This window comes from Syngnathus scovelli, chromosome 5, assembly GCF_024217435.2.
Source record: "Syngnathus scovelli strain Florida chromosome 5, RoL_Ssco_1.2, whole genome shotgun sequence".
In the NCBI taxonomy this organism is placed as follows: Eukaryota; Metazoa; Chordata; class Actinopteri; order Syngnathiformes; family Syngnathidae; genus Syngnathus; species Syngnathus scovelli.
In genome coordinates this window covers 7,324,138-7,335,163 of record NC_090851.1, presented here as the reverse complement: position 1 = coordinate 7,335,163, position 11,026 = coordinate 7,324,138, and the positions used below count along the sequence as shown (strand labels likewise).

The following is an 11,026-nucleotide window of genomic DNA, read 5'->3' as shown; positions in this document are numbered from 1 at the left end:
TGTTTCTATTTCGCAGCTTCGGGTCCGAAATGCCAATTTACTAACATTAAATCTCCCCGCTGTAATAAAAGCGCACAGAACTCTCGTTGTAATGATTTGTGATCATTTTATTTAATCCACAAGGAACATACATTATTAGGAACACTTAAGCATAAACAAACTTAAACATGCATTAGACTACAAAACAAGCTAACAGTATTTTCATGAAGACATATAGTTTCATTGTTTTATTGAATTGTTATGAATGTATCTGCAGGTGCCAGCACCAAAATGTGGAAAATATCAATAGCCTCTATGAAGAAACATTTTTAATTTATAGACTCCCTGTAGAAGTAAAACAATACTCTTTCAATTGTACTTAGACACCACTTCACCAAGAATTCAACAGTTACATAACATTTGAACAGAAATCACCACTCTAAACAATTCAAATAGTTGCATCAGCGGTGCAATTTATTCATTCACATTAGTGTCATCTGACGCCAAGTAAATGTCTTATCATTTATAAGCATTCATTGGTTCACCCCCCCAAAAGAAAACATTAGTTCATCATTTAAAAACTGCGTAAGGGACACCGGCTGCATTACGTAATTCAATTGCAAGCATTAGTCCTTGTGTTTGTTTGTAATAAAAGAACTACCTGTAAAATGTATCATTAATTATTATTAATTTCTTCAAAACACTTTCCACACATTTTCTAAGCAAAGCAGGGAAAATCAGTGTATCAGGCTTATTAGCCTGTGCAAATTTGTATGATTGTTATGACATTTAAGATCAGCAAGCGCATGTTGACTACATGTATGGCTATCAGCAAAATGTGGCATTAAATTCCCCGTATTTGCGCAATATGTGCACTCCACAAATCGGGGGAGGTAATCCCAATAACGCAGCAGCTGAGTACAACTCCTGCATTTCCATGAATCAGACTGCCATCATTCCCCCCAAGGCCAAGGTCATCCCGCCCCTGGTGAATCGAGACTGCTCTTCCAAGCACAGACAGATGACCAAATAGCGTGACCTCAGATTCGAACGCTGCTCTGATTTTGCCTTGTTGAGGCACAAAGTTTCCCAAATCTCCCAGGTGGTTGGGGTGAGTGACACCTTCAGGGTTGAAGTGACTTCCAGTTAAACCGCACCCGTTCATCAGGTTTCCATACTGATGAATGTGCAACGCCCTGGGCTGTGGCCCGCTCCCTGTGGGGAATCCATTAAACCAGAGAAGGACTCTGACCGTTCCATTAGGATTACCCTGCCTAAAGAGCACTCGGCCATAGATTTGGGGCATACCCTCAACCAGCGGTAAGTTTGGGCTCATTTCACAGGTTGCATACCGAGTGCTACTGTTTTGCCCGACGTCTGGTTGGTTTCTGTCGGTCTGGTCTGGTTCACTCTGACAGGTGGACAGCACAAACAGAAGCAATGCCCCCACTATACACTTTAGCCTGAAAGAAATGAAAACATCATCCATTATACTATAAATGCTCAATTCCAATGAGGTTGATACATACTGTACAGCGTAAATAAAAATAAAATAATTTGATTGACTTGACGGATGTTTAAGGCTCAAACTGATAAAAAGAAATCCCCTAAGTATTATATTATTTTAAATTTGACGACAGCAGTGCATTCCCAAGTTAATATACTCACCAGTGTTGATGCATTGTTACTACAATTAAGAAAACTATGGGGAACCAAATATCTTGGAAGTTTTTGCTGCAAGGATCGCTTGACGAACGAAGCAATGTTATCATATATATATGTTTCGTTGTATCATAAGTAGGCGTTGCTTTACTGAGGGTGGAGCACAAATACGCAAAAGGCGGTGTGTATACTGTTTTTTAAATGAGTTGTGAGACGTTTACATGCATATGGTTGTCTTAACATAAACACCTGGAGCACAGACTTTCCATGGCTGAGGCATTTGAATAGCAAGTAATTCACAATTGAACTTCTCTAATTCCAATTTTTATCAAATGTGTGTTTACCAAAATGACAATGTACTTCAAGTTTGTATCCTGGCAAATCAACAACTAATCCCATAATGCCCAAGAAGGAAAAAATAGATATCAAGTAAAATAATTTAACAAAAGGTGGGAAAGCAAATACTTGTTTGTGCTTTAAGGGGGTAGGAAAAGAACAGCATGTACTTGTTTCTGGAATGGAATTCAACATGTCAGCATTTTTTACACCAGATGGAATTTTTTGAAGGTAATGTTATTTTACTGAAGTCTGTTTATAGTCAGTACAGTATTTGTCTCAGTAACGGACCATTCCGTCCAATAAATTCTAACCCTGTTTGGTCTGCAACTCAGACTCTGTTTTAAATTAAATAGTGTTCATCAGGACACCAAATACAAGCGAATGAAATTCTCCAACGAGAATCTTGCCGAACAGTCATGAGCTACATGAAGGTCAACAATCCAAGGATGACGAGAGTGCAGGTGATGTCTTTGCCCCCTCAATAGATGTGATCTCTTACATCCAACCAAGAAAATAAAGTGGGATTCATGATAACTGAACACATTAGACGACAAAGAACGCTAACAGGAGTTCCGTAAAGGCACAGTTTCATTGTTTCAGTGAATTGTTATGGATGTATCTGTAGGGCCCAGTACCAAAATGTGGCAAGTAACAATAGCCTCTATTGAGAATTATATATTTTTTTTATGTTATTATATTTTTCTGTGTTGTATTGTAAGCAAGTCAGTGGGTGTCGCTTTACCAAGGGTGGAGCTCAATTACGCATGGGTAAACTTAACTATTTTCTTCATGTTTACCAGGGGCGGCCCTTCGTACTTCAAATGGTATTTCTGATTATTCAAATGGATTCTTTCTCAAGCATTTAGCCTCAAGTCAAACCCTATTTTTTTAGCTGCTGGTACTTAAATATATTTAAGTTAATTAAGTTAAGAAATATATTTAGGTTAAGTGAAATGCGTTATAGGCACGGAAATACATTGGTAATGAATTGTTTATGTGCTCTTATTTATGCTAAACAAGTGAAAAGCTCCCATCTTTTTTTCTATTGCATGCATTTTGTAACTTTTCTATTAGTTTAATAAAATCCAATGGAAATGGATTCAACTCTTTTGTTTTTTCCAATAGTCTTTCAAAATCTGAAGTCAAGGTCATTTTTGTTTTTGATGTTTGGTTTCATGGAGCAGCTCACAAGCGAATAGTATAGTCCACATTTGTGATTAATTGCAGTATTTTTGTGCTCTTATTTATGTTTATATTTAAGTCATAGGAATAAAGAAACAAAGAAGCAAAAAACTCCAACAACCACATAGAAAAAAAAGAACTCACTAACATGTGCCTCAATAAAAAAATACCCCCAAAAAATACAATTCACTCTTTGACTCCGTATTTTTCTAGTGTATTATATGAGCAAAGAATCTGTTGAAACCCACTACCACATCATTTTGATCTGGCTTTAATTCACTATTATCTAGAAAGGTATCTGCAATCTCATTGTTTCTTATTTTATTTGTCATATTTTTTTTTTTTTTTTTACCCACTGACTAAAATACGAAAATGTAAGCTATACTTCATAACTGTAGGGGGAGACGAAGAGTTAAAAACAAAATGGGGATTTTTTTTTTTTTTTTTTATTGCTTGTAATACGTATTGTATAAAAACTCATTTCAGAGTGCACTGGAATTTAGAAGGAATGCCAGTCTGCAGGAAGCCTAACAACTCAATCAAACAAGGTATGATCTCATTCACGGCACACTCTCGTCTCACCTTAACTTTAATTTTCTAAATGTTACATACCTTTGTGTAACGGAACTTCTGACGACTGTGTCAGTCCTCGAAGGCCCGTGTCTTGCGTGTTTTATAGTCTCTGTTGTAACACACCTAATTCAAATGGCCAGACAATAAGCAAAATTAGATGACAAATTTGATCATTTTCACGTGTGTTGCAGCAGGGAGACCTATAAAACATGCCCGACACCGTTACCGTTACCGGTCGTCGAGGACTGGATTTGCCCACCCCTGGTGCGTGCAGTGAAGAAGCTGTTGTCTGACGAAAGCGGGTGCACAGTCGATCTCGGACCTCAAGTCCCTGATTCTCTTACGATACAACAAGAAAAATAATCTGTTGCTCAAACGTTCTTTGATTCTGCAGTTTTCTTAATTGTAGTAACAATGCATCAACACTGGTGAGTATATTTCTTTATTTCACCAAGCTGACTCAAAAAGTACGACTGAAATGGTTTGTGCATGCTGAAAACGCTAAAAATTCCAATTTGCCAACTTTGGCAGTCCTAAAAACCTGTGCCGCATTTGGTTCGTGTAATTTATTTAGCATATTGGCTTGTTGAATTCTGCATAAGACACCCGTTTTCATTAGATCATTGTGCAACTAGTTCACTTGTCCAGCTGTTACATGATGTTTTCCCAAGATGCCCACAACTATGTTAACTTTTACCTATTAAACAAGAGAATAATATCGTCACTAGTTAACGGTAAGGCTTTACAAACACCAATCGGACTGTTAAGCAACATAAAATGGGAGGAAATCTGTCTCCTCAATTATGTCCTCATTTACCAAACACATTGGGTGTTGCGCAATGGCAAGGTGATGACGCAGTGGTTAACAGGCCTCTGTTGGGGCTTTTTGGAACGTGTTGCTGTCATCAAAATAAAAACGAGTGACTGTTTTTTTTTTTTTTTTTTTGTCAGTTTGAACCTTAAATACTACTAAAGCAAGGACTTTCTATTTAAGCTGTTAACTATGTACCAATTTTGTTGAAATTGAGCATTTGAATTGTAATGGATATTTTTATATCTTACAGGCCAAAGTCAATAATGGTGGCGTCCCTTCTTTTGGTGCTGTACCTCTGTCAGAGTGCCTCAGCCTCCACCAGCACCTGGGCACCACCAGAGGTCTGGCAAAACAATGGCGCTTTGTATGCAACCTGTAAAGTGAGACCAAGCACCAGGCTAGCTGAGGGTTTGCCCAAAGTCTATGGCCAAGTGCTCTTCAAGCAAGATTATCCTCATGGGAAGCTCCGAGTGATGCTCCGCTTCAATGGATTCCCCACGGGGAGCGGGCCAGAGCCCAAGGCGATGCACATTCATCAGTATGGAGACCTGCAGCAAGGGTGCGATTCCGCTGGAGGCCACTACAACCCTGAAGGTGTCAATCACCCCAACCACCCAGGAGATTTTGGAAACTTTGTGCCTCAACAAGGCAAAATCATGGCAGCATTTGAATCTGAGGCCACGCTATTTGGTAGTCTGTCTGTGCTTGGAAGAGCAGTCGTGATTCACGAGCACCAAGATGACCTGGGCCTTGGGGGGGATGCTGGCAGTCTGCTTTCTGGAAATTCAGGACGCAGGCTCGGTTGCTGTGTTATTGGGATTTCCTCCCCCAATCCCTGGAATACATACTCCAGGGTGATGACTAGGCGCCTGCAGAAAATTTAATGCCACACTTTTTTGTGGGTTGCCATACATCTATTCTACATGCGCTTGCAGATCTTAAATGTATCAATCCTACATCATCGCCTGGGCTCAATATGCCCATTGTTTTTTTTGCTGTGCAAACATATGAAAAGTAGTTTATTTTGAAATTATTTACAAATACATTTTTGTTCTTTCATCACACAATGACCAGTGCTTATAATTGGAATATGTTAACAGTGCCCCTCCTGAGGCAGTTGTCTTAACTATTCATCCACAGTGCCGTTGGTGTCCCTTACACACAGTCTTTAAATGGTGTGCTCGCAATTTGTTTCACTCTGTAGCTTGTGTATCTTGTGAATAAACAGCTGATGCAACTATTTGAATTGTTTTGAGTGGTGATTTCTGTCCTCCAAGGCTACTTTTCCAATGGTTAAATTGAAAATACATTTCACAATTACATCTGATCCAAACTGAGCTTATGGAAAAATGCAATATGCATTCTCATTTATCTTGTTCAAATGTTAAACTGTAACTGTTAAATCCTTGATGGAGTGGTTTCTGAGTAGAACTGATAGTTTTGTTTTACTTCTACAAGTAATCCATATTGAAAAAGTTCTTTCCTAGAAGCTATTTGTTACATTTTGATGCTCGACCCTACAGACACATTCATAACACGTCACTGAAACAATGAAACTCATGAAAATCCTGTTGGCCTGCTTTGTAGTCTAATGTATTCAGTTATGGTCTAAAATGATCAGAGAAAAGTAACGATCAACACGACTCTTCTTTTTAAGCACAATTGTGTTAAAAACTGTAGAATACAGATTAGCAGCCTCTAGAAGTTTTCTGGAATGTACAGTGCCAGTGTGGAAGAACTATGCTGTTTGGATGTCATCATCTTTGACAGTAGACAGTGTCAAACAGAACATGCCATATCTGTCCCAATAAAATAATCCTGATCTTGCCGAATTTCCTGCTCCTTTTCAAAGGGAACCGTTGGTGGGATATTGACATGTTCCTCTATTATGATACATTCCGTTTCAATGTTCTCTGCTCCCACTTCAACTTTATTTTCTCTCGTGCGGTTGGATGTGACAGTTGGTCCCTCAGAAGTGTTTGACACAAGGCGTGTGTTCACATCTATTGGAGGGGGGAAAACATCACCTGCACTCTTGTCATCTTTGGATTGTTGACCTTCACATAGCTCGTGGCTGTTTGGCAAGATTCTCGTCGGAGGATTAGATGGCTCCTCTTCGGATGGAGGGAAAGACGAGTGGGACGATTTGGGAGGTTCTGCTGGCGTTTCACTCGCTTGCATTGGATGTGCTGATGAACACTGCTCTGACTCCCCTGTGAAAACATGCACACAATGTATGACAGTATGATGAGACAAGGGAAAGAAAAAAAAAAAGAAAGCTATTGCAAACCTGATGTGTCTGGTGGATGAGTGTTGCAGCTGTCTTTTCCTTCTATTATGAAGGAAAATAGTGTTAATTATCTTGATATAGTTTCACAGTAACAAAAAAAAAAAAGAGACATACTTCCGCATATGCCCACCGAGATATGGTAAGTAAGGCCTTAGGGACAAAACACAAAAAGCAGAGGAAAGAATCATTTGCATGCTGATTAGAAGTACTTCAACCATTTTATTATTTTTCAAGCACATGAAGTGAGAGGACAAGACAGTTTTAGGCTTTGCAATCAAGGCATAGATAGAGATAAAGGGGATTTATAAACTATTATTAGGGATGCCAAATACTGATACTGGGTATCAGTTTTGATGCCGATAACTTCCTTATTTCAAGGCATCGATACTCGCGATGTTATGCAGAAAATGCAGAAAATGGTACAGAAAATGGAAGAAAAACTGCCAAAGAAATGATATATTTGAACTGTCATTTTTTCGGGTGAGGATTTTTATGTATCAAAAAGTACTAGTATTATTGGCATCTGTATAGGTGACTAAAGAATTAAGTACTCTTACTGGTATTCATCTGAAAAAATGTTGGCTTGAGTATCCCTAAATATTATGACTGAATAGACAAATGTTTCTCACTGATCACATATTTGCCTACCTGGCAGATTCCACAATCCAGACGTCTCCAATGTTTTGAGTTTCTTCTCCAGTTCTGCAACTCGAGTTCCAAGAACCCTGGAGATAAGGGACCCAATAAGAAACATGCTGGTGAAGCAGAGAAAGACAAATAACAGTCAGCACTTGTTAATTTGTCGCTGGTGCTGAATCAACATGTTCTTCTCGTGGATGGTTTCCAGGAGAGCGGTGGCCAGGGACTTAAGGTCCGAAATGGACTGGGCGGTGACGGGTAGCGTGCAGCCGCTTTCGTCAGACAGCAGCTCCTTCACTGCATACACACCCAGATACAGTCGTCAAACTTTCCAACACACAAATGCATGTGACAGATAAAAAAATCAAGTCAGGGTGAGATGAGGGTGTGCTGCGAATGAGATGACACCTTGTTTGGCTGAGAGCACCCCAGTGAGTGCACTGCTGTTCGGCTTCCCGCAGACTCTGACATTCTTCCTGGATTCCAGTGCACTCTGAAATGAGTTTAAATACAGTATTAAAAACAAAATTAACCATTTTTTAACTCTTTGTCTCCCCCTACAGTCGTGTAGTGTAACTTACATTTTAGTATTTTAGTCAGTGGGTAAAAAAAAACGTTGCAGCTAACATAACGTGTGAAATCCATGTACCTTGTACTTGCCCAGATTTGTCTTGAGCAAGGTGACCTCCTCCTGAAGCTGACAGAGCCGATCATGCAAATACCTGAAATAGTCCAAACATGTTAAGAAATGGTCAAGAACTCTTCCACACTTCTTTTGTTGTTTTAAGTTCTTAACGCCAACAAACCTATTCTCCATGCAGAGAGCGTCGATATCCAAAATCCGAACGTCATCATTCCCAACGATGTGGTTCATCTCCACATTGAGGCGATGAGCCTTCTGCTGAAACACGTCGCGCTCCGCTCGGACATCCTGAAGCTCGTCGCTGAGAGACTTTGTGCTGTGCTCCAGCAATTCGTTCTACAGCCACCCCAATACGAACACACACACACAGCTCCATGTAGTCAGAGGTCATCTGGGTTGGTAAAACGCGAGTGGTCAGTCATGTTCACCTGCTCTCTGGCTCTTTCCAACTGTTTGACCAAGTCCTCACGTTCATGTGCTGGGAAATGGCGAGCGCCTACCTCGTCGTCTCCCAGTCGTTGTTTGGTGATAGTCATACGTAGGAGCTGGAAGACAATAAAGCCATCTGACGATGATGACTTCTTGCAGACTTGATGTTTTTAAACTATATTCGTCATGTTTGGGGATTTATAAGGTGATGCTGCCCATCTTTTGAACGCCATTACAGAAACAAGGACATATCGTTTTTTTCTATCCCCTTAAAGAACAAACATTTATTCGCGTTCCCACCTTTTAATAAATGTTTTTTTTTTTTTAAAAATGATCTATTTTTACTTCCTGGGCATTATTAGTTGTTGATTTGCCAGGATGCCAGGAAGCAGGGTGCAAAATTGAGGTGCATTATACGGATGTAATTTGGGTAAATACACATTTGATAAAAATTGGAATTAGAGATGTTCAATGTCCCACCCATGGAAATTGAGTAATGTCACAGACCTTGTTGTCTCCATGAGCTTCAGCCAGTCGTTGCTTCAGCTCCTTCACCTCATCAGAGAGACGGTTGCTTTTTTCTCTTGAGTCCCTCAATAACTGAGCTAAATTCACCTGTGGAAAATGCCATAAGCTTTAGTGTAAGTCATTATTGTGACCCTTTGATACAATTGATCAAATTAGAGCAGTTAGCTGATGTCATGATAGATTGTACATCCTTTCTATACTGTTAATTCTGTTCAGGACGCTGACACCTATCTCGATGCAACCCAAAGGGTGAAGGTCGATTGTCAATCACAGTTTCATTTTGAATGGGGCATTAAGGTGAAATTGGTCCTATGCTAGCTTGCACACCATGAACCAAACAATCATGTTGAAATTCAGTTCTCCTGGATGTGAACCAACGCTTATTACAAAGAACACCCAAAGTCTTTAAATTAACTTGAGGTCATCATAGGACGGCAAATGAAATTCATCAGATCTCAGCAATCAAATTCATAATGGGCTTGTGACAGTGTAATATCTGGCTTTGAAAACTTACTTGGTGCCGTTTTTCGGGAGGCAAAGACAGATCTCCGTCCTGTTTTGAGGGAATTAATAGAATACAATGTGTTACAGATAAATAATTTGTGTGTCTTCACAATGCCTGCAAACATCTTACAATGAGCTCCCTGTATTTCTTTTTTAGTCCTTGGTGCCGCTCACGAAGCTGGTTGGCCATCAGCTTGTACTGATCCCTCTCCTGTTGGCATGTATCCAGCTCTTTGGACAAGATAAGCAGAGCTTCCTTCTTGCTCTCCAGCTTCCGCTTACAAATTAGGAACTGGGAAGGGAATGGATATTGGTCATTACAAAGGACATTTTCAGATGCAAGGAAAATTAATGTTGTAAATGTGACATGAATATATCACTTTTTTTTTAACCCGATCAGTCTCATCCATCCATTTTCGATAAAACTTGTAATCGCAATTGAGGGTTGACCAACATGCATTTTTGGGGGTCTCCTAAAAAGTCATTTTGGAGGGCCAATCATGCCAGCAAAATGCATGATAGGTTCATTGAATAATGGGAGTGTTATTTTATATTTTTTCAGTGCCCTGCAAGGCCAGCTCACCTGTGACTACATATTATCTACTGTAGAAAATGGCTGGGTGGATGATGTTCAATTTAGTATTTTGCAGAAAAGTAAGCTATTGCATATCTTGTTTGAACCCAGGAACCCCGAGTAAGGATTTCTACAAACAGCAATGGGGTTCCTCTATACATTATTTGCTCATTCCATCACTACAAAACAAACAAACAAACAAACAAAAAACACAATTGTACCTATATTTCGTGATAATCAATCTTCTAAAAAAAAAAAAAAAAAAAAATTATGTAGACTTGTGTTTTTGCACTGTGCAGATGCAGCAAAAATCACTTCCTTGTGATCGTGCCCTGCAGACAAGGAGAGCTCTGCTTCAAGCTAAGCCATTTAAGCGGCATTAGTAACAAATAGCACTATTATTAAGTGTCAGGACGTGAGATTCGAGAGGTCAAGCCAGGGCTCGTTTTTTAACACACAGGTTTTGTTTTTACCTCGTTTACCATTCCCTGCCAGTCGCCGTCACTCCTCCTTGACAGATCCATCTCTCTGTGACGTGCAAGAAAAACCTTACTGACGTCAAAATATGACACAAATAAACGTGTCCTTTCTGCTCAAAATACTTCCAGCTACATGTTTTGGTAATCAACGCCGATGAGCTGGACACAATTAGCAGGAGTCATCAGAGATGTTCTTGTAAACAGTGGCATTAGCGCATTTTTTGCCGTTTCCTGTTACAGCGGCTAAATCCTTTAAAAAAAAAAAATCTCGGTGGCTAGGGTTAGCCTCAATCACGTGTCACTTTGAGCCAATCCCGCGGTTTCTTCAAAGTCACGTGGTTTTAAAACATGGCCGATGTCGATCATCCCTATTATCTTAACCCGAATCAAC

General features: G+C 39.7%; 3 protein-coding genes across 5 annotated transcripts; 1 reads left to right on the top strand and 2 right to left on the bottom strand.

Annotated features, from left to right (window-relative positions):
- Positions 1-92: 92 nt before the first annotated feature.
- Positions 93-3,466, bottom strand: LOC125968891 (uncharacterized). Its single transcript, XM_049720391.2, has 2 exons — positions 1,648-3,466; positions 93-1,442 (listed from the first exon to the last, which is right to left on the bottom strand). Exons 1-2 carry the CDS (start codon positions 1,749-1,751, stop codon positions 824-826), a joined length of 723 nt encoding a protein of 240 aa, XP_049576348.1. The 5' UTR covers positions 1,752-3,466; the 3' UTR covers positions 93-823.
- An 87-nt stretch (positions 3,467-3,553) lies between these two features.
- On the top strand, positions 3,554-5,789 carry LOC125968892 (extracellular superoxide dismutase [Cu-Zn]). Of its 2 annotated transcripts, none has more exons than XM_049720393.2 (2): positions 3,554-3,710; positions 4,800-5,789. In XM_049720393.2, the coding sequence occupies exon 2, from the start codon at positions 4,813-4,815 to the stop codon at positions 5,431-5,433; it is 621 nt and encodes a 206-aa protein (XP_049576350.1). In that variant the 5' UTR covers positions 3,554-3,710; positions 4,800-4,812; the 3' UTR covers positions 5,434-5,789. The 2 variants fall into 2 exon arrangements, with proteins under 2 accessions (XP_049576350.1, XP_049576349.1); XM_049720392.1 differs by lacking the exon at positions 3,554-3,710 and adding an exon at positions 3,951-4,163.
- A 337-nt stretch (positions 5,790-6,126) lies between these two features.
- On the bottom strand, positions 6,127-10,910 carry LOC125968890 (coiled-coil domain-containing protein 149). Of its 2 annotated transcripts, XM_049720389.2 has the most exons (13): positions 10,630-10,910; positions 9,713-9,874; positions 9,593-9,631; positions 9,058-9,165; positions 8,550-8,666; positions 8,285-8,457; positions 8,128-8,200; positions 7,887-7,971; positions 7,631-7,775; positions 7,488-7,564; positions 6,954-6,989; positions 6,840-6,881; positions 6,127-6,762 (listed from the first exon to the last, which is right to left on the bottom strand). In XM_049720389.2, exons 1-13 carry the CDS (start codon positions 10,678-10,680, stop codon positions 6,329-6,331), a joined length of 1,542 nt encoding a protein of 513 aa, XP_049576346.1. In that variant the 5' UTR covers positions 10,681-10,910; the 3' UTR covers positions 6,127-6,328. The 2 variants fall into 2 exon arrangements, with proteins under 2 accessions (XP_049576346.1, XP_049576347.1); XM_049720390.2 differs by lacking the exon at positions 6,954-6,989.
- Positions 10,911-11,026: the final 116 nt, after the last annotated feature.

Bases quoted from the DNA above. Each gene is read 5' to 3' on its own strand.
- LOC125968891 (XM_049720391.2), bottom strand. From the start codon at position 1,751: ATGATAACATTGCTTCGTTCGTCAAGCGATCCTTGCAGCAAAAACTTC. The intron at 1,443-1,647 runs GTGAGTATATTA...CATTTCTTTCAG, and splicing joins GTAACAATGCATCAACACTG to GCTAAAGTGTATAGTGGGGG.
- LOC125968890 (XM_049720389.2), bottom strand. From the start codon at position 10,680: ATGGATCTGTCAAGGAGGAGTGACGGCGACTGGCAGGGAATGGTAAAC. The intron at 9,632-9,712 runs GTAAGATGTTTG...CCCTCAAAACAG, and splicing joins AGAAATACAGGGAGCTCATT to GACGGAGATCTGTCTTTGCC. The intron at 6,882-6,953 runs GTATGTCTCTTT...CCTTCATAATAG, and splicing joins CTCGGTGGGCATATGCGGAA to AAGGAAAAGACAGCTGCAAC.